General features: G+C 41.0%; 1 protein-coding gene across 11 annotated transcripts; it reads right to left on the minus strand.

The window, feature by feature from the left end:
• Positions 1-629: 629 nt before the first annotated feature.
• stk11ip (serine/threonine kinase 11 interacting protein) lies at positions 630-17,062 on the minus strand. Of its 11 annotated transcripts, none has more exons than XM_061830526.1 (26): positions 16,620-17,062; positions 15,827-15,921; positions 14,804-15,006; positions 14,651-14,725; positions 14,186-14,281; positions 14,001-14,108; positions 13,856-13,927; positions 13,645-13,774; positions 13,455-13,558; positions 13,290-13,379; positions 13,166-13,207; positions 12,927-13,088; positions 12,776-12,848; positions 10,535-10,975; positions 10,237-10,463; positions 10,055-10,165; positions 9,701-9,941; positions 8,336-8,457; positions 8,019-8,259; positions 7,498-7,607; positions 7,173-7,270; positions 6,777-6,967; positions 5,600-5,684; positions 4,558-4,640; positions 3,451-3,680; positions 630-1,156 (listed from the first exon to the last, which is right to left on the minus strand). In XM_061830526.1, the coding sequence occupies exons 2-26, from the start codon at positions 15,891-15,893 to the stop codon at positions 1,028-1,030; spliced, it is 3,531 nt and encodes a 1,176-aa protein (XP_061686510.1). In that variant the 5' UTR covers positions 15,894-15,921; positions 16,620-17,062; the 3' UTR covers positions 630-1,027. The 11 variants fall into 11 exon arrangements, with proteins under 11 accessions (XP_061686510.1, XP_061686517.1, XP_061686502.1 ...); XM_061830533.1 differs by lacking the exon at positions 16,620-17,062 and adding an exon at positions 16,357-16,610; XM_061830518.1 differs by lacking the exon at positions 16,620-17,062 and adding an exon at positions 16,197-16,329.
• Positions 17,063-19,505: the final 2,443 nt, after the last annotated feature.

Genomic DNA, 19,505 nt, shown 5'->3' on the forward strand with positions numbered 1-19,505 from the left:
TGATTTATCTTGACTGAGGGACTGAAATCACTTTCAGGTTCCTAGTCTTCTCTCACGTGCGGGTTTTATCTTTGCTACATGTCCATTTCCAATACATCCATTTTCTACACCGCTTATTCTCACTAGGGTCAGGACAGGGATGGAACCTATCCCACCTAACCGAGGGCTGGAGGCGGGGTGCACCCTGAATTAGGTTGTCAGCTCATCACAGGGCACAGGCAAACCATTTGCACTGCGTACCATTAAAAGGCTTCAACGGACCTGCTGCCCAGGTTTTTGGAATGTGGGAGAAAACCCACACAAACTTAGTGAGAACATTCAAAATCCACACAGGGTCTTCTGAACTCTAAGGCGGAGGTGCTTATCAGTCATTCACTGTATAAACCCACTTCCAGTCCTTTGTTAGCCATTCATTTCCAATGGTATTGTAAAACGAGTTTGAAATGATACTTATCAATATTTTTGGGATAATAGTTTGTGGTATGTGTAAGGTTCAAACTATTAACAGGCAATTGTAAACATTTTAGGGGGAAATCAATGACTTTTTTTTTTTTTTTTTAACAGGGCTCAGCCCCCTATTCCCTGCCAATAGCAGGTGTTTATTGTCACCATGAATAAAACCAATTAAGTGCATTTCTTTGAACTCATTTATACACATATTTTGCAAACATTTTTGCTCTCAGAGAAGAAAAAAAGACAATGGCAAAGTAATAAATTATTACGTAAACACTCACAGCTGCAGGATGTTGGGACTCAAATTACCCATTACAGAGTCGGTTACCACATGCAGTGTGCGTGATGACAGCTTCACATGCGCATAAAGTCACTCTAATGCTGAGAATTCCTCATCTTAATAAGGAATAAAAAAAACTTAATCCACATTTTCTCTTGCTAACATCAACAGTTTGCCATAAGGGTGAGAAAGGCTGCTTCAGTTTACCAGCAACACAACCAGCCTTTTTGCCCCATTTAAAGAGGCACGTATCAAGAAAAAGATGACATTTAGCATAGTTTGTCATATTTCTTTTCAGTCCACAGTTGTGCTTAGCCTGACGCCAAACATGGCCTCCCACTGTGTTCGGACCCATACCAGTAGAGCCTGTAGAAGCTCTGAGCTCTCCGAGCGCAGATTCCACGTCTTCTCCTCTTTCTGCGTCTGGAAGATGAAATCAAGTCGTTGCCCAAAAATATTACAGCTAAACACTAAGAATTGGGTGCAGAGCTGTGTGATATAATATATATATAATCGTACATGCATTATAAAACATTGAAAGTGTACTACACTATATAATCCTTGGCTCTATTGATAGATTCACATTGTCATTACAGAGGGAATCCTGTAATGTATATTCCTTCACTTGGTTATACTGTGCTTTTAATGGATGAATGGTGTTTGAAGCGCAGTTTTGTATTTTTATTCTATTCTTTGGACTTTCCTGCATTTCTAGGAAAGTGGTTGTACTGATATATTGAATAATATTTATTTATCAAACTGATGCAGTGCCTTGTGAAAGTATTTGGCTGCCTTGAACTTTTCAACCTTTCGCCACATTTCAGGCTTCAAACAAAGACATACAGTTATTCTTTTTTTGTCAAGAATCAACAACAAGTGGGACACAATCGTGAAGTGGAAGGAAATTTATTGAATATTTTAAACTTTTTTTAACAAATAAAAAAAATGAAAAATGGGGTGTGCAATATTATTCTGTGTAGCGATCACTTCATTACAGGGATCTCAATCTCAAATTCCCAAGAAGTATTTACTATGCCAAGTTGGCTCAATTGAGAACAATGCATTTTAAAAAAATCGACAACGTACATGGAAGCGTGTTGCGGCCACACGTTAATCTTCGGTAAACCTCTCCCCGATAGATTTTTTTTTTTTTCAATATGCATTTTTCTATAATGAGTTCAATGCGTATTTAAAAAAAGAAAATAAACAGTCTGTAGCAGAGAGGTTTACGTAGGTTAATTGTGGCCGCAACACGCTTCCGTGTAAGGGGGCTGAAGCCTATACAAGCAGTTTATTTTCTTTTTTTAAATATGTATTGAACTCATTTGAGAACAATCCATATTTAAAAAAACCCAAAAACATCTGTCACGGAGAGGTTTACTGAAGTTTAACGTGTGGTCACAACACGCTTTGTGTATGGAGGAAGCGACTCGTTGTCTTTTTTTTCCCCAGTAACAGTTAATGAATGCGAGTTTGTGTAAAACCAGGGGACATTTATTTAAATATTGGTATTTGCATTGAAAAAAATCTGAGTGGCTCCATTACTATGCGGGATTTATTCTTCAATGAGAAAAGATCCAGCAACGAAGTATTTGTATGCGTCCAGATATTTAACGCTTTCAAACTCTTCCGTGTAAATCTCAACGACTTACTCACCAGATACATGTGTAGATCCAGGTGTCCAAGACAAGCGGAAGTGGGTTAACAGTCCCTTTTCTTATCGGCGAACACATCGACTTCAGCATTAAATATGGGTCCTCTATGCCAAGTGTCTCTCATTTTTTCTACGTACCTTCGTTTATTATCACAATCTAAATGTTTAATGGTATCAGACAAACCTCTGGGCGTCGTGCTGTAAAACATTTTCGTTTCGTCTCAACGGACTTAGCATTGAACAATGCTTTGTTTGACCGGTCACGTGACTTCGGTGACGTAGGTGCACGAGTTCTATACGGAGACTTGATTAAGCACAGGAGGATTCTATTTATCATCATCAGTCAACATTGGATCATTCAGAGATCCTCACTGAACTTCTGGAGTGAATTTGCTGCACTGAAAGCAAAGGGACCAAATAATATTGCGCCCCGCACTTTTCGGGTTTGTATTTGTTTAAAAAAGTATAAAATATCCAACAAATTTCATTCCACTTCACAATTGTGTCCCACTTGTTGTTAATTCTTCACAAAAAAAATTAATTTGATATCTTTATGTTTGAAGTCTGAAATGTGGCGAAAGGTTGAAGAGTTCAAGGCAGCCAAATACTTTCACAAGGCACTGCATCAGTTTGATAAATAAATATTATTCAATATATCCGAACAACCACTTTCCTAGAAATGCAGGAGAGTCCAAAGAATAGAATAAAAATACAACACAGCGCTTCAAACACCATTCATCCATTAAAAGCACAGTTTAACCAAGTGAAGGAAAATAAATTACAGGATTCCCTCTGTAATGACAATGTGAATCTATCAATAGAGCCGAGGATTATATTGTGTAGTATTTGTATTAATCAATCATTTAATTCTCTCTCTCTCTCTCTCTCTCTCTCTCACTCTCTCAATATATATATATATATATATATTAGTATAAAGATGACAAACGTGTAATATTACATAAAAATAAAACATAGGATGTACACGTATCATGAAATAAATTTTGTATATCAGGATTTAAAATTTTGTCCAGAATGCACAGCTCTAATTGGGAGAGTGTCTAACCTCGTCATAGAGCTTGACATCCATCTGGCATTGCTCATTGGACCACAAGTGGACCGAGCTCACACAGCTGATTGGAAGCGTCTCGAGAACAGTGAAGGTCCCGCTGCTGGGCTCTGCGGTGCTGTTGACTGTTGTCAGATGGTTTGTGCTCTTCCCCCATTGGTGATCCTCACGCAACAGGTACAGAGTCTCTCGGGTTGCCAGCACAGTCATCGGCGTCCACATGTTGTCTGCAATAATGTACAGACAACCTCTTTACTTTAATATGACATCATTTAATTTATGTGGACACCCAGAAGATGAAGATCAAAGCGCACCAATACTTTCTGCCCAACAAATGCTTCCTTTCGCCTTTTTGGCTGCAAATTACAGAGCTCCATGTGTGAAATTGTGAACATTCTTTCAATGGTGGCCAAATGCGCTGAAAATGCTAACGTGTGGCCACAATATCCCAAATTGTCATGAAAGAGGTATCTGTGGACACATTTTTTTTGGGGGGTATGTAAATTGTTCCCATTAACAACTTGGACCTCTGTGTGAGAGAATGGAGCGTTTAGGCTATACTTGCAATGGGTGATGTCCTTAATATAATAATGTTAATGCAAAGTTTTTGTAGTGTATCCCCAGCCTTCGATCATCTGTTTAATGGCTTCAGCTCAGCCTCTACCTTACCATTTCTAGAGAAAGTGATCTCGATTTCCTTATGAATCTTTTCTGTACAAAGCCACAGGCACACAAATTAGTATTTTGGGCATAGGTTATAGGTATACTATGGCCACAATTTAAGTTTTTCTTCCCCATAGCGTGTCTGGGGCTATCATGTACAGATGTGTGTTGCCATTGAGGGACTGAAAAGTTTAATATGAGCCTAACGAGGCAGATCTAGACACGCTCAAACAGCAGAACCACAAATTCCAGTGATTTAGGTAGCTGTGCGGAGAATTGCCTGAGGAAGATGTTTGACAGGGCGGGGTGCCACATCTCTAGCACACATCAATTTCACTCCACTCACATGTAATCCCCATATCTTGACACAACCCAAAAAAGACCTCCAATCGATGTAGCATACTTTGCATTTGTAATGATGAATGAAGTTAAGTGGCAAACCTTGCAGGAAAAAGGCTAGAATGTAGCAAAACTGCAGATGTCCATCCTCCACATCAGTCTGGATGTCTTCGCACACAAGAGGCCTGGCAAAAGAAAACACAACATGAATGGAACATAAAAGAACATGACGCAAGTGGTATGCCTTCTGCTGCTTAGTTAATAGAACCAGCGATGTCTATTCAAGTCTATCATACCTTACTTTTGAACATGTGACAATTTGGTGCATTTTGCATTCTTTGCGATACAGTACAGAATGGGGGCCATTTGTGGGGAACAGTGACCTTGAATCGTGAAAAACGGAATAAATGCCACACCCCTAACAACAGCGGTTCCCAAACTTATTTTGCAGCCCCCCAGAAACATGACTCCTTGGGGATCAACAAAAACATGAACAACAACTGGGTCTAACTTAATAATGATAAGTGTTCACGGTAGCCCCACGCCACCCCCGTCATGAAGTTGCGCCCCTTAGCCCAGTTTGAAAACTACTCCCCAAGATGTTACAATAATTGTCTATACAGTGAACCCCTGTTTATTGAGGGGGATGTGTTACAGACATAAACACAAGTGGTGAAAAGCCGCAATATAGAGACCATTTAAAAGAGCTTAAAGTTTTCCCCACACCTTTTAAAAATACTTTGAAACTTTTTAAACAGTGCATTTGCACTCTAAAGAACAATCTGCGTGTGTGTGTGTACATGTACAATACAATTTCAATAGTCACTCAGTGTGTTTGTGCACAGTAGTGATGCCGTGTATTTCTTATTGGAACTCAAACTTTCATGTTAGCGGCATTGTTCCACCCCAGAGGAGAGAAAAGAGCTAATGAGTGGAAGAAAATATATATATAAAGGGGGGATAACAACAAACTGCACAACAACATTGCAGGTCTTGCTGTGTAACACATGGTTTAAATTCAGGTGCGGTTCACCAGCTAATTTAACAGGGATCGAGTCCAAATAAAAATCTAATCTTAATGGATTGAAGATGTGCATCCAGATTGAAATGACATTTGTCTTGCTGCATGAGTTAAAGTTAGTACCAGAGATGATGGTGAGGATTGAGTCTGGCGGTTGAGATTGACCTCAGTTTGCTGTCGGACCGGTGTGCCATTTCACGCACAATTCCTACAGAGACGTGAAAAGGGGGTGGGGGGAATTCAACACATTTGGAGCAAGTGTGTAACAACATACATACAAAAACAGCTTCTGGACTAAATGTGAAAATGACCTGAAGAACTTCACTTTATCAGGACGTATTATATTATTCTCCTCACACCATAAATCTCTGTGAAGCTCACATAATTAAAGCAAAAGACTGACTGAAAAAAAAAGAGATAATCAAATAAGTCTGTAAAAATGTCACTACCAAACCTTCATGGAAAAGAGCTTAGAAGTCATTCTGAGACCACTGTTGCAACAGTGTGTCTCTGCTTTTGAGTGTACTATTGCAGCACCATAGAGGCAATGAAAAAATGTCAGGAGCACAATACAGCAGTCACGGCAGCTTTCAAGACAGCCCCATAATGTCGTTTTTGACAGCTATACGGTGCAAGGTAGATTTCAACAGCACAGCTCCACGGTCAAGTTTGAATTGTCTCATCTCACAGAGAGACTTAAACTGATACTATGCTGGAGGAGGAAGAATACAGTATTCCAGTGCTTTTTGGTCAAAATAACTACTGTAGTAGAACACAACTTTCCCTGTGTAGGTGAGGTGCGTCATGGAGATGAGTGTTTCCATGTATACATATTTTCCCCCTCGATGTGGTCAACTGTGTGGGCTGTAATTAACTGCAGAGTTATGTGGCGTTTATATTAGTCAATCAAAATGAGATGTTTTCCATCAAACTCAGAGAGGTTTTGAATAATCCGGTTTCATTATATCCCAGACATTCCTGGGCAGACTAGGAGCTTAATCAAAGGTTTTCCTTTCGGCTGGTCTTCACTTACAAGCAGATGAGTCTGGCTGGGACAGATCTTTGCTTCATATGGTGTAATTTTAATATGATGTTAGTGGGTTTCTGTGGCCAGAAGATCATACTGTTCTGATACCTTCACCAACAACTTTCATATTTGCCTTAGCTGTAAGCAGCCTAACCAACAAAAAGGGTTAGTCAGTTCCTTTCTCACACAATACAAGTTTTCCTTTTATGTGTTTTTCCACATGTTCAACAGGAAGTGTTTTTCTGCCAGTGTTTGGCCTGAGCTCCTCCTTACCTGTCAACAGGCCAAAGAAGTGTTTGCAGCGTTTACTGTCCCGCACCAGGAGGGTGTAGGCCATGCCTGTAACTTCCCCATCGTCAAACGCCATGTGGATGCTCTGAGAGCCAAGCCCCACCTCCAGGTAGCTGAGCTCTAAGATTGGGTGGCGGTCACGCTTTTGAAGCCAATCAGAAAGCTGCCCTTTGCTGAGAGGGAACCCACACCAAATTGAGACTTAGCAGTGGCAGTAACTCCAAAAGAACAGTCGGGGTGCTACACAGCTGCAATGTCAAGAACTTAGAACTCAAGAAATCAAGCATTTCTGACACAATGTTTCAATAGCATATTAAACATACAACACATTCCCTATATGCGACCTAGAAACTCAAACAATGTTCCTCTGTCACTCACCTAGCTCCGGGAGACACTTCAAGGATGTAGACCCGCTTGTCTGACACTACCACCAGAGATGGAAACTCTTCTACCTCTCCAAATTTCACAATTGATGTCTGACAGCAAAATGGATATTCACACACACACACACACACACACACACACACACACACGTTTATACATCAATGGGCAACTGCCAGGCCCACTGGGAGAAAATTAGGGTTATGTGTCTTGCCAAAGGACACTTTGACATGGAGACAAGTGGAGCCACGATTCAAACCAGCTACCCTTTGGTCACTGGAAAAGTCGCTCTACCATGACCGCCCCCGCCACAGTAACTCACCTTGAGGAAACAACTGAGCTCCTCTTCCTCTTCGAAGATATCCACATCTAAGAAAAGCTTCAGCCGATGGTCGACCACCTCAAATGCCTCACTCAGTGCGTCCAAATCATCTGAGGGGAGATGCTCAACTTATATATCAGGAACGTAAAATCCATCACTTCCTGTGTAGTTTAATGACCTTTTTCACAGCAATCAGAAGCGCGGCTACACACATTAGACACAATCCCAACTTTGGCTTGGGCCATGACCTCTGCCCTGCAGGCTTCTCTTCATGTACTTGTCTTGTCTGTCCCTCACAGTATGGAGCACTACTGTCCCATACAACATTCCATTTTGTCTCATTGTACTAGATATGTAATGATTTCCTTTCCTCATCTAGATGGACGTTCATCTGTCCTCCTTGAAATATACTTGTACATTCATCAAGTTAAAGTTCAATTTTAATGATGCTCTAAGAGTCTTGCAGCATATAGTAAGCTAAAATACAATTGATTTCATTCTGAAATGAAACAAGAACACACCAGTCAAGTTGGCTCGTCCTAAAAGTTGAATACCAGGTGGTGTGGCACAAATGGTGGTGTAGCTGTAGCTGCCGGCCAGCTCCTCCTTACTTTGACAGTCAGCATTGCAAGTCAAGGAGAATTTCTCAGTCCCACCCTCCTCAATGTATAATGAGCTCCCCTGTGTGCTGAAAAAGGTGGGCTCCTCTGTGGCGACAGTAGCGGCAGGTTCTTCCAGACTACTGCTCATACTGGAGTTCACCTGTTGGCGAGAGCGACACTGCAATCAATTACTTTTGAAAGTATATTACTTTAAATCTTCCACTAATTAATGACACCTTTTTTTCTACGCTGCTTGGCCTGGACGGACGTTGGATTGGTGTACTGCTGTAAGGAAATGACTGGGCAGCTACCTGGATCAAGTGGTCACTTCCACATTCTGGACAGTTGTCACAGTTTCCTAGAAGAAAAATGCACAGAAATGTGGTAAAAAATACAAATCTGTCAGTCTATTTTATACTACTTACGAGGTCACAGGTAGGCTAGAACCAAACCCAAGTACATTCAAGTGAGAAATGGGAAGACACATATGCCTCGGCAGATCACCATTCAATATCAGGACTGACAAAGAGACAGGGAACCAATCACACATGTACGTACAGCTACACCTTTGGACAATTTCACCTTGACTTTAGCAAGAAGCCAGAACAACTGTAGAAAATCGGCACAAGCACAGGGAGAACACATACCATGGAAAGACTGGATTTTTTTGCTGTAGTTTTCAGCACTAATAATCACTCAACTACTGTCCAACATGTTGTATTGATGTGCTTAAAAATAAAATAAATTGTCAGTACACAAGATAGTATATCCATCCATCCATCCTCTATACCAGTGATTTCTAACCTTTATAAAGCCAAGGCACATATTTTACAATTGAAAAATCCCACGGCACACCAACAAAAGTAAATGGGGGGAAAAAAATGCCAAAATGGATCGATTAATTACAGTATGTACTTCCTGCAATCTAATAGAAGAGGATTATTTTTTTTTTGGCTGTCATTGTGGCTCACTTGCATAAATAGATGAATAAAGATACATTTTTTTTTAGCAATTACATAAAATTGGATAACTTCCCACGGCACACCTGAAGAGCGTTCATGGCACACTAATGTACCCCGGCACACTGTATGGGAATCACTACTCTATCCTGCTTATTCCCATTAAGGTCATAGATGAGCTGGAGACTATCCCAGCTGACATTGGAGAAGACATTTTACACCCTAGATTGGTCGCCAGCTATTTGAAGGACACATAATGTCAAACCACCATTTACATAACTGCAGGGAACTAATCCCACCTGGTGCTGAACAAGCTTCAAAATATCTAAAAAAGAAACTGGCATGTGCATGCCAGTGCAGGTCTTTTACGTCACTTTTGGTCAAATCAAAATCTGGTTCCTCATTGAATTTTATCTGCTCTTGATCATAAAGGTAGGACATCAACAAAGCAAGATCGAGGGGGGGAGATAATTCCCAAAATGTTCACTCGTATTCTTATACAAGGGAAATCATATCCTTCACGATAACACAAGCTTCTCTTTCACAAACATTCCAAGCAGTCTTTCCATTTTCCCCTTCAAGCACATTGCAAGAACCATCCACTCATTTTAAAAGAAAAGTTTTTTTTAAGAACTGACTCACTGCCTCTGCATGACCTAGCTTGTTCACCTTTGTCGCCCACATCGCATTCCATCAACGCCTTGCCGTCCTGCTCATCTACGCCCTCTGGCAGCATCATAGGCCTTAAACTCCTGCCACGACCTCCAGGCTCCATGAACTCTGACCCACAACGAAGGCACTGCAAATGAACACAGTCTGGGAGGAGCCTTGTGTCACGCCCGCGGTTGGCCTCTGCCACAGGTGACAGCACATCAACAAGATCCTGGTGGAGAAGGTTTTGATAAGACATATCAAAGAAGCTTCTGGTCAAGTCAAGGGTCTGGAGCCAATACTTTTGCTCTTCTTTGTTTACAACACAGTCAAGGGGTTACCAACCTTAAGTGCCTGCTGCGGGTTATCATCCAAAAGCACATAAAGTCGTCGCCTCTTTTCCTTCATAATGTAGTCAAATTGGATCTCCACAGCAGGATATATTTCGTTATTCTTCTGAAGCAAATATTTATTTTTCAATCAATTTATACAATTTATGATTATAAGGCCCAAAAAAGTGACTTTACCCTGTGGGTCCAAGCCGCCTCCGTGGCATCCACCTTTGCAAGACAGTCCAGCCCTAGGCGACATCTCTCCTGGCCGGACTGCACATCCACTTCAAGCAAATGGTCCTGTTTGACACGCAGAAACACCTCCTTCCTCCCCTTATCCTGACTCTTTTCATCTTCTTCTTCTTTGTCAGACAACACGCCCACCAGAAGCGGCAAACACTGGTCCACTGCACTCGAAAATACTCCATAAAGTGGTGTTTGATAACAACATAAAACACGTTTTTCAAAAACTATTTTGTTTTTTCACAACTACCTCCAAGGTCCTTCTCGTCTTCTGCCTCCTTGAAATCACCACTCTCCTCTCCTGCTGACTTGTGAGAGTCCAAACTGGGTCGGCGGGAATGGACCAGGCCTTCCACCTGACCATCCACTGCAGTCTCTTCCAAAGTGGATTCTGTATGCTGAGGGCTCTGACTGGGCCACTGCAAAGTGGAGTCCGTCTCATGCTCTGCCTCCACATCAGGTTTTGGCACCCTTGGCTCAGATGAGATAAGTGAAGGAGGAAGAACCTCCGGTGACAGACACAGAGAGGTGACAAGGCTATTGGAGAGGGTTTCTGGGCCATGAACTGAAGTGGTAGTTGGCGGTGCTACGTCTGCGTCTAGATGGTGCTGGTAACGGAGCCAGTCCTCACCCAACTGCTCTCTGAAGCTGGACATGCGCTCAATCTCCTCTTGGTGTGGAAGGACAATGTCTAGAGAGGAAGCATACTGTCACTCATTACAATGCGGCTCTCCACCACAACTTAATTAAAAACAAATCCATATGATTCCTTTGACTGATTGTAGCCAGACAAGTCAGATAAAATAAAACTAGAATTACAACAGTGCACAGTGAAAGAAATAATGAAAAGTGAAGAGGCTCTAAATAACACGAGAAAAAAAAAAAGTTTTGAACCTGGACTTGGGGCCGACGTTGCTTCCGTTAGCAAGGTATTCAATTTCTGCAGCATAAAAGCTAATGCTGCTTCACTATGTTTGTTTTGTAATATTCTATTTGACCAGAGTCTGTAAATCTCAGAGCCCGACTGGGTTTATATTCAATTCACATTTCTGGCATATATTCAGGACCTAAACCATTAGCCGAACTTTAAAATCTATTCTAAAGCTGAATGGGATCCAGTGTAGTGACTGACCGCAGTGTTCTGGTCAGAATCCGAACTGCAGCCTTCTGAATAGGCTGCAGCTGTTAAATGGACTTTTGGGGGATCCAGTGAAAAGACCGTGACAATATTGAAATCTACTTGAGACAGAAGCACGGCTGACGGTCTGTTTGGCACACATAAGCCATCACTCTGGATATGTTCTTCAGATAGTAAAAGGCAGTTTTAGTAATTGATCTTGATTTGACTGTTAAAAATCAGGTCAGAATCTTATCAGTACAGAGTTTCAAACGTGGTATTTGTTTTTAAAGAGTGTGACTCCAGCTATTTCCTAACAGCAACCCTCTGTTCTTTGTTGCCAAATCCAATTATCTCAATTTTGTTGTGGTTTAACTGAAGAACGTTTTGGCTCATCCCGTTATTTATCACTTTATAGACAGTGACACAACATCTCAATTGATCTGTAGTAACTGTTATTTGCAAAGCTATGAACATTAATAATCAGAAGAATTTGATCCAAGGGTACCATAAACAGGCTGAACAGGAGTGGTCCAAGAATTGACCCGTAGGTCATTACCATTTGATAAGGTTGAACACTTCCAGTGGTTACAAAATAAATGCTTCCCTCCAGATAGGACCTGAACCATTCAAAGACTGTTCCATTTAATCCTACCCACATTTACAACTTGTTCAGCAGAATATTATGATCTACCATAACAAGAGCCAAGCTAGTCAATAAGAGCAAATAGAGCCCGAGTATTGTTGAGGTTCTTACGGATAATTTCAGAAAACTGTTGTTGTCTAGCCCCCACTAACTCTTGGTTATAATTACAAAGACTTTGTCTGGACGTCTTAACCATCACTGTGTTCCTCCGCAGTGTTCTAAGTCGCCTCAAGATTGTCTTAGCTTTAATAGTAGCGATAGCGGTTATGACATTTGAGATTTTCCAGGTGAATGCATCCAAAAGATCATTAACTGTTTCAGCATTCACTGTTTGCGGCACAGCTTAGGTCTCTATAAACATAGCGACGGTACTCTCATTTATGTACTTTTTCTTAATAGACATAGAGGTTGTATGAAGTTCTGTGAGAATCTGCAATTCAAAGAACACACAACTCTGGCCAGAAATAGCCATATCCATAATGTCAACTGATTGGATTTCAGCATCCTTCGAGAGGACCAGGTCTAAGATGAATGAGTGTGGGTTGGACTCTTCAATATGGTGACAGAGGTCACATAACATACTGTACAGTAAACTTCAACTGGGAAAGGCAATAAAGTGCTTAAAGTCTTTTTTTGTAGAATTATTCAGGAATTGTATCTGCCAAACAGGAGCATGTTGTGAAGAGAGTTTAGCCCCTGTAACTGTCACACAGGTAATGATAACCTACCTTGTGAGGAGACTGCCTGGTAGTCTGTGTCACTGGGCTCAGAGATACTAGCTCTCCGCACTTTCACTTTGGTCTGCAACATAGAACAATATCAAGTAAATATTTCACAGCTCCAAACTACACCACACTGGATCAGCATCCTCCATCATACCTTGGATTTTTTCTTGCGACCACGTGAGACTCGCATCTCCCCCACTGACAAACTATCGCTGAGGTCCCCAGCTCCGCTTGACACATCTCCATGACTTTGTTCTAACACTGCTGGAGGAGATGACTGTACCTGGATAATTAGTTGTCCAGGTTTTGGCAGGACCTATGGGTACAAGTGGTCTCCTTTTAGACTCAACTGCTGTAGATCTTCACAAACATTTGACAATGGAGGAAACTTACAGATAACTCGGAAGATGAGAGCAGGACACCATCGAGTTTAAACTGTTAGAAACCAGAAAATGTGTATTGAATTTAAATGCCCCAGTCTCAGTTACGTCATGATTATTTTTTCTTTTTTACCCACCCTGAGGCCAACAGCCTTCGGTGATAGATGTCGAACAGTACACGTGCGGTGGGTCTTCTGGAAGTAGAGCGGGTTCCCATCCAGGTTCAACTTCATGACAGGAAGTTGGCTTGTTTAAATAACTCTCTCCAGCATGTATGGACAAACAAATGTGTGTATCCTCACCATTTTAAGAGAGTGAAGCAAGGAGAGAGGAGCCAGTTGGGAATGCTCCAGCATAAGATTATAGGCCAGGTCCAAGTGCTGGAGTGATGCCAACTGCTCTACACCTGTTAATTCACAAAATGTGGTCAACAGAAACAAACCTAAAGGTCACATACAAGTAAATAAGTGTTTTGGTCATTGTGTTGTGTACCATTTATAGTCTCCAGTTCATTGTTTCTGAGTATGAGTGTAAGCAGTTTAACTCTGGCGCTCAAGCTAAGTGTTGGCGCCCTCTGCAGGCAGTTGTAGCCCAGATTCAAATGTTCCAATTCACTCAAAGGCTGAGAGACCAGAATGAGGAGAAATTAAAAATGCAGAACTACTGCTGTTCAAAAGAAAGAGGCAAATACAATTAGTCTGACCTTTAGAAATTCTGCACACTCCTGAATCTTGTTGTGGCTTAAATCCAGAGACTTGAGGACATTTAAGAGACTCTAAGACATGAGAAGTTGCGTTAGTCAAAAGAAAGGTAACAGGTTAAATTATTCCTTGGGTTGTTTGTCTCACTAAAGACTGGTCAAGGCAGATGATAAAGTTGTAGCTGAAGTTGAGGGTGTGCAGCTCCAGCCATGGCAGTGCAGAGCTGAGGTCACCGCCGCACAGGGAGAGTAGCTCCTGCAGGAACAAGTTTCACACATGCTGTCAACAGGTGCTTGCACCGTCAAATACAGTTACAACCACGTTGAGAGGACCTCCAGGGAGCTAAGGCTCTTTGAGCAGATGAAGACCTCCAACTGGGAATAAACTCCTCTGAGACCCTCTAGACAGTGTGGGGGGATATTCTTCAGCTGCCAAGGAAAATACAAAAGAAAGACAGATGTTTTATTCAACTCAAAAAACAACTTAATTTGTTCCGGAAGGGCAATGCATGTTAGCCTCATTGAGTAAGAAAGCAAGGAGTCGGCATGAATAAGAATAAAAAACAAAAACAGAGTAAGACCGATTTTAAACTACCAGGGTAAATAAGAAAGTTCCCAACAAGGTTAAAATCCTATGGGTGGAACATGTTATTGCTATTTTTGCTTATATTTACTCATGTGGGTTCAAACTGGCTTTGGCACAGGTGGATACAATTCCAATACAGCACCAATTAGGAATTGTGTACCAACGTCCATCAAAACAAGTGAGAAATAAAGGGAACTAAAAATAGTAATTACCTCCAAACACTTTAAAGACTTGAAAGGGAAAATTTTCACCCCAAACTGTAGCCTTAAGCTTGACGGGTTGAAGAGCTGCAAAAAATTAAACACGCACACGCAAACTTAAAAACCGTATCCCAACAACATTATTACTTGGCCACTTCATATTACCTTCAGGGAGAATGTCTTCTGGAGGATGTCGAAGAGGAACTGCAGCTGCAGCAAAGATGCAGTGTCGGCTGGGTGGGATGGCAGTGCCAGGAAGCCATGCTGCTGATTTCTGGACAGCAAATGCTGCTCGAACAGTCGGTTGAGCTGCTGCAAGCTTGTAACTGGCAGAGTCAGCGTGCTGCTGCCTCCAAGCACTTGCTCGCCTGGATATGGGGATGGGGGAACGACTGAAGTGCCAATGCTATATACAAGTGCTTTTTAATCAATGTTAATATTGTGGTTAACTTTATTTTTGTTTGATTTCTTCAGCTAAAATCTTTATTTAAAACATCCTTCAACAGGCTTGCTCATTATAATTGGTTTAATTAAAAAATATTTTATTTATGTTATGTTTGATAATTTGGATTTGTTTAGTTTCATACTATTTTGCTTTTAATTCTACATCAACGCATTTCCTAGTTCTATTTTGTTCTTAGAATCCTGTGCGGGTGGAACAGTGGATGAGTGCGTAGCACTTAATGCTCTCAATCAAGAGGTTGGGTGTTGAACTCCATGAGGAAGTTGGGAATACCTGAATATAAACTATGCACGTGATGGCCGCAACCTGTATTCAAGCTGCTATCATTATTATTACACCTACTAGTATTTTTATTATTTACTATAAAGTGAAACGCACACTTTTCATAGACTCAATACACCCGGATTGAGATACAGTATTTCAATTTCTATATTTTGTTTAGTTATACTTTGTTTTATATAATTCGACTAATCATAGCTTCATTTACTTTTTAAAAAAGTTAACATATTCAACGATTAAGACGCATTTGTTTTCCTTCTGAATTTATTTGCAGTAATTTCTGAAATGTATCTCCTGAGTCAGTACGAGCTTTTGATTTAACTACTGAAATAAAGGAATTTATCTAGGATTATCTAATTAATTTAGATACACCTCTACAGCTATATATTTATACTACGGGGGAAAATGAGGACTGAGATAGAAAATAATTTGGGTTAAAGACTCACCATTATTTCGGAGAAGTGTTGCCAACCCAATGACAAGCGAGGACTGGCCACCGTCAGTACGAGACATCGTTACTTGACGTTGAAGAAACGAGGTGCTGTCAAAGATGACAAGCCTCGTTTTTCAAATTCGCTAACCATAACATAACAATATCGATAAACCAAGAGTCGTGTCAACAGGAACTATATGTCAGAAAAGAATACTGACGTTCCAAATTCAGATGCACTTAGCCAGCCAGCCAGCTACCTATTTAGCGAACACGCTTCCTGGTAGCAGGGTAACACGTCGCCCGCATAATTATAGTCAGGCAAGTAGACGTACAACAACAATGCGTTATTTAAAATATTTTCGTAGCACAGAAGAATGTCTGACCATGTCACTTTCGAGACAGAACAGTTAACTGTTGTTGGCGTTATCACTCTATGGCGCTATTGACAACATACGAGCCACGTGACGAGGAAGCGTTTACGGAAGCCATGACGGACCAAAATTATGTGCACGTGTATAGATAGTGTAAACAACTCAAACTCACGTTCACACTCATGGGCAATTTATAGTCTTCAGTTAACAAACCATGCTTGTTTTTAGATTTGGGAGATATTTAGAGTGCCTGCAGAAAACTCCACACAAATGGGGCCAGGATTTGAACCCCAGTTCTCAGAACGTTAAGGCAGATGCTTAAAACATTCATCAATACGGCGACGCCACTTCCTGAGAATGCTCAGGAAGAACAACTTGGAAGCCGAGCTGCTGCAGGCTTTCTACAGAACCACCGTGGAGAGCATCTTCACATACTGTATCACAGTGTGGTATGCTGGATGCACAGCAGCGCACAGGAAAGCTCTCCAAAGAGTGGTCAACAGTGTCCAGAAGATCCCTGGCTGCTCTCTGCCCCCCCCTACAGGACATTGCCAACTCCCGTTGTGACAGCAGAACAACTAATATTGTAAAGGACTCTTCACATACTGGTCACCTGTTGAACCTGCTGCCCTCTGGCAGGCGGTACAGGTCCTACAAAACACGGACAAACAGATTCAAGGACAGCTTTTTCCCAGAGCCATCAACTCCTTGAACTCAAACCACTGAACATAACAACAATGTAATGTAATATTGTGCATCGGCACTTTTGTGCATTTATTTTTACAATAACTGTGCCTTGATGTTTTATCTATTGTTTTTAATCCAAGATGTTCTTCGATTTTTATTGTATTTTATTGCTCCTTGTAGAGAAGCACTCATCATTTCGTCATATGCGGAGCATATAATGACATTAAAGGCTCTTCATTTGATTTTGATTGGTTTGACCATACTGCCATATATAGTCTCAGTGTTGTAAATGGTGTTTGTGTTTAATTCATGGATTCTGTTGCATACCATTAACCATACTTTGAGAATCACTTCTAAAAAGTAGACCAGTATTCTTAAAAATAAAAGCTTTTTTGAAAGGACTTGATTCCAGCACGAATACATTTTCCTCTATACTAACAATAACAATAATAATAATAACAAATGATGAATGGAGGGATGTCAGATTTGTGTTGTGATACATTACTATGGTATCATAGGTTTCAATCAGCCCAAAGTTGAGTTTAGATGTGTACTTGGGTTATGTTTGTTTTGTTTATCCAAGCTACAACTCACTGACCCCCAGGTGTTTCATTTAAGAACCACTGCTTAAAGTGGTGAGTGAAAGGTTAGTGCATATAATGGGCCTGGGATCCTTGAAAATACATTTGTATTCCATTTTGAAATTTTAGAATGGTCCCCTCTATCTTCCCAAAACACATTACTCCACCTGCAAGTGACTTAAACATCCTCCTTCAGCTATTACGTACAATGAAATGACAGCATGCACCTATGCAGGAGATTTTCCTTGAAAAAAAAAAACCTTAACATCCATATGTCCCAAGTCTATAATATACATTTAATACACAGTAGTTACAAACCTGCTTAGGTGCATACAGTATTTTCTGAGCTGTTTATTCCCAGGAGGCCATCGTAGCCATCTTCAGGCAGGAAGCGGTACACCCTGACCTGGTTGCCAGCCAATCACTAGACACATGAAAACAGATAACCAATCACACTCACAATTACATCCATCCATCCATCTATCTATTTTTAAGCCGCTTATTCTCACAAAGGTCGCAGGAGTGCTGGAGTCTATCCCAGCTATCAGGCAATTAATGCATATTTTTGGGATGTTGGAGGAAACTGGAGTGCCTGAAAAAAACATGCAGGCATGCCAATTCTACACAGGCTGGGGCAGGATTTGAACCCCAGTCATCAGAACTGTGAGGCTTACCCTCTAGCCAGTTGACCACCGAGAAGAAATAAAATCAAATTTTCAATAGTGGAGCAGGTGGAAAGCGTTGGCCTCAGTTCTGAGGACCCAGGTTCAATCCTGCCCCTGCCTGTGTGGAGTTTGCGTGTTCTCCCCATGCCTGCATGGATTTTCTCTGGGCATTCCCGTTTCCTCCCACATTTCAAAACATGCAACATTAATTGGACACTCTAACTTGCCCCTAGGTATGATTGTGAGTGCAACCGTTGTCTGTCTTCGTGTGCCCTGCGATTGGCTGGCAACCAGTTCAGGGTGTACCCTGTCTCCTGCGACCCTCGTGAGGATAAGCGGCCAAGAAAATGGATGAATGGATATTTCTGAAAATATAGAAGACAACTAAAGAGGGCAATGATAGGCTGACAGAGGCTCCATTAAGAGCACAAGTTCTCCCATTCCCAAGAATCCATAAATCAATAAACAATGAGTTATGCGGGATATGGAATCCTGAACCCAAGGAGAGAGGCCAAAAATCCATAAAAATAGGTATGAGTTCTAGCCCTCTTAGACCCATGCGCCTGAAGTCAATAAAGGACTTTAATCAGTTCCTGAGATCATTGAATATTTTTTCAACAACCCAAGTACTTATGGATCTGGCCTCCAAACCCTAAATGGTTTGCTCACAGTCGTGCCCCAAGCACCTTTTCCAGCCACGTTGAACTGGTTGAACTGAGGGCTCTGTAATTCAATTTCCTTCAAGAGTATTGAAATACACACATGGCCCGAGGGAGGCTTTAAATCCACCTGACCCAAGTCCAAGGGTCACTGGCACTTCTTTGTTTCTACCCATGCATGAAAAGTACTTCCTTCAATATGTGAAGGAGTTGAAAGGAAATACTACAGTAACAGAACCAGTGATGGAGTGAGGCCATGCGCTGCAGAAGTCATGTCATATGTCGTACGCAGAAGAAGGCTACGTAATCTTCTGGATACATTTGTGTTTGTAGCATTGAATACATTGTTTCAGAAATGTTTGTTTTTAAACATAGGTGCAATTATCGCACCTAATGTACAGTGTTAATTTTAGAATTGTCCATAATATTGCAGTGGCTTTCAAGTTTAAATATACTTTTTAGGAATAAAACTCATGTGTCCTTCTTTGATGAACACTTGCGCCTTTTACACAACTGTAGTTTAATGTTGGTCTTTATCGTGGTATTTGGAGCACTAAGAACCAGTATTTTTTGAGGACCACTGTCTTTAAAAATTAATGCATCTTTTTCCAAATAAAAGGCTTCATATTGAATAAATATGACTTCATTCTCCTAATGTTACAACTTTTTCTCTCTCATAATATGAATTTCTTATTGCAACTTTAGGACGTCCGAAAATAACTTTTTATT

This window comes from Syngnathoides biaculeatus, chromosome 2, assembly GCF_019802595.1.
Source record: "Syngnathoides biaculeatus isolate LvHL_M chromosome 2, ASM1980259v1, whole genome shotgun sequence".
Classification (NCBI taxonomy): Eukaryota; Metazoa; Chordata; class Actinopteri; order Syngnathiformes; family Syngnathidae; genus Syngnathoides; species Syngnathoides biaculeatus.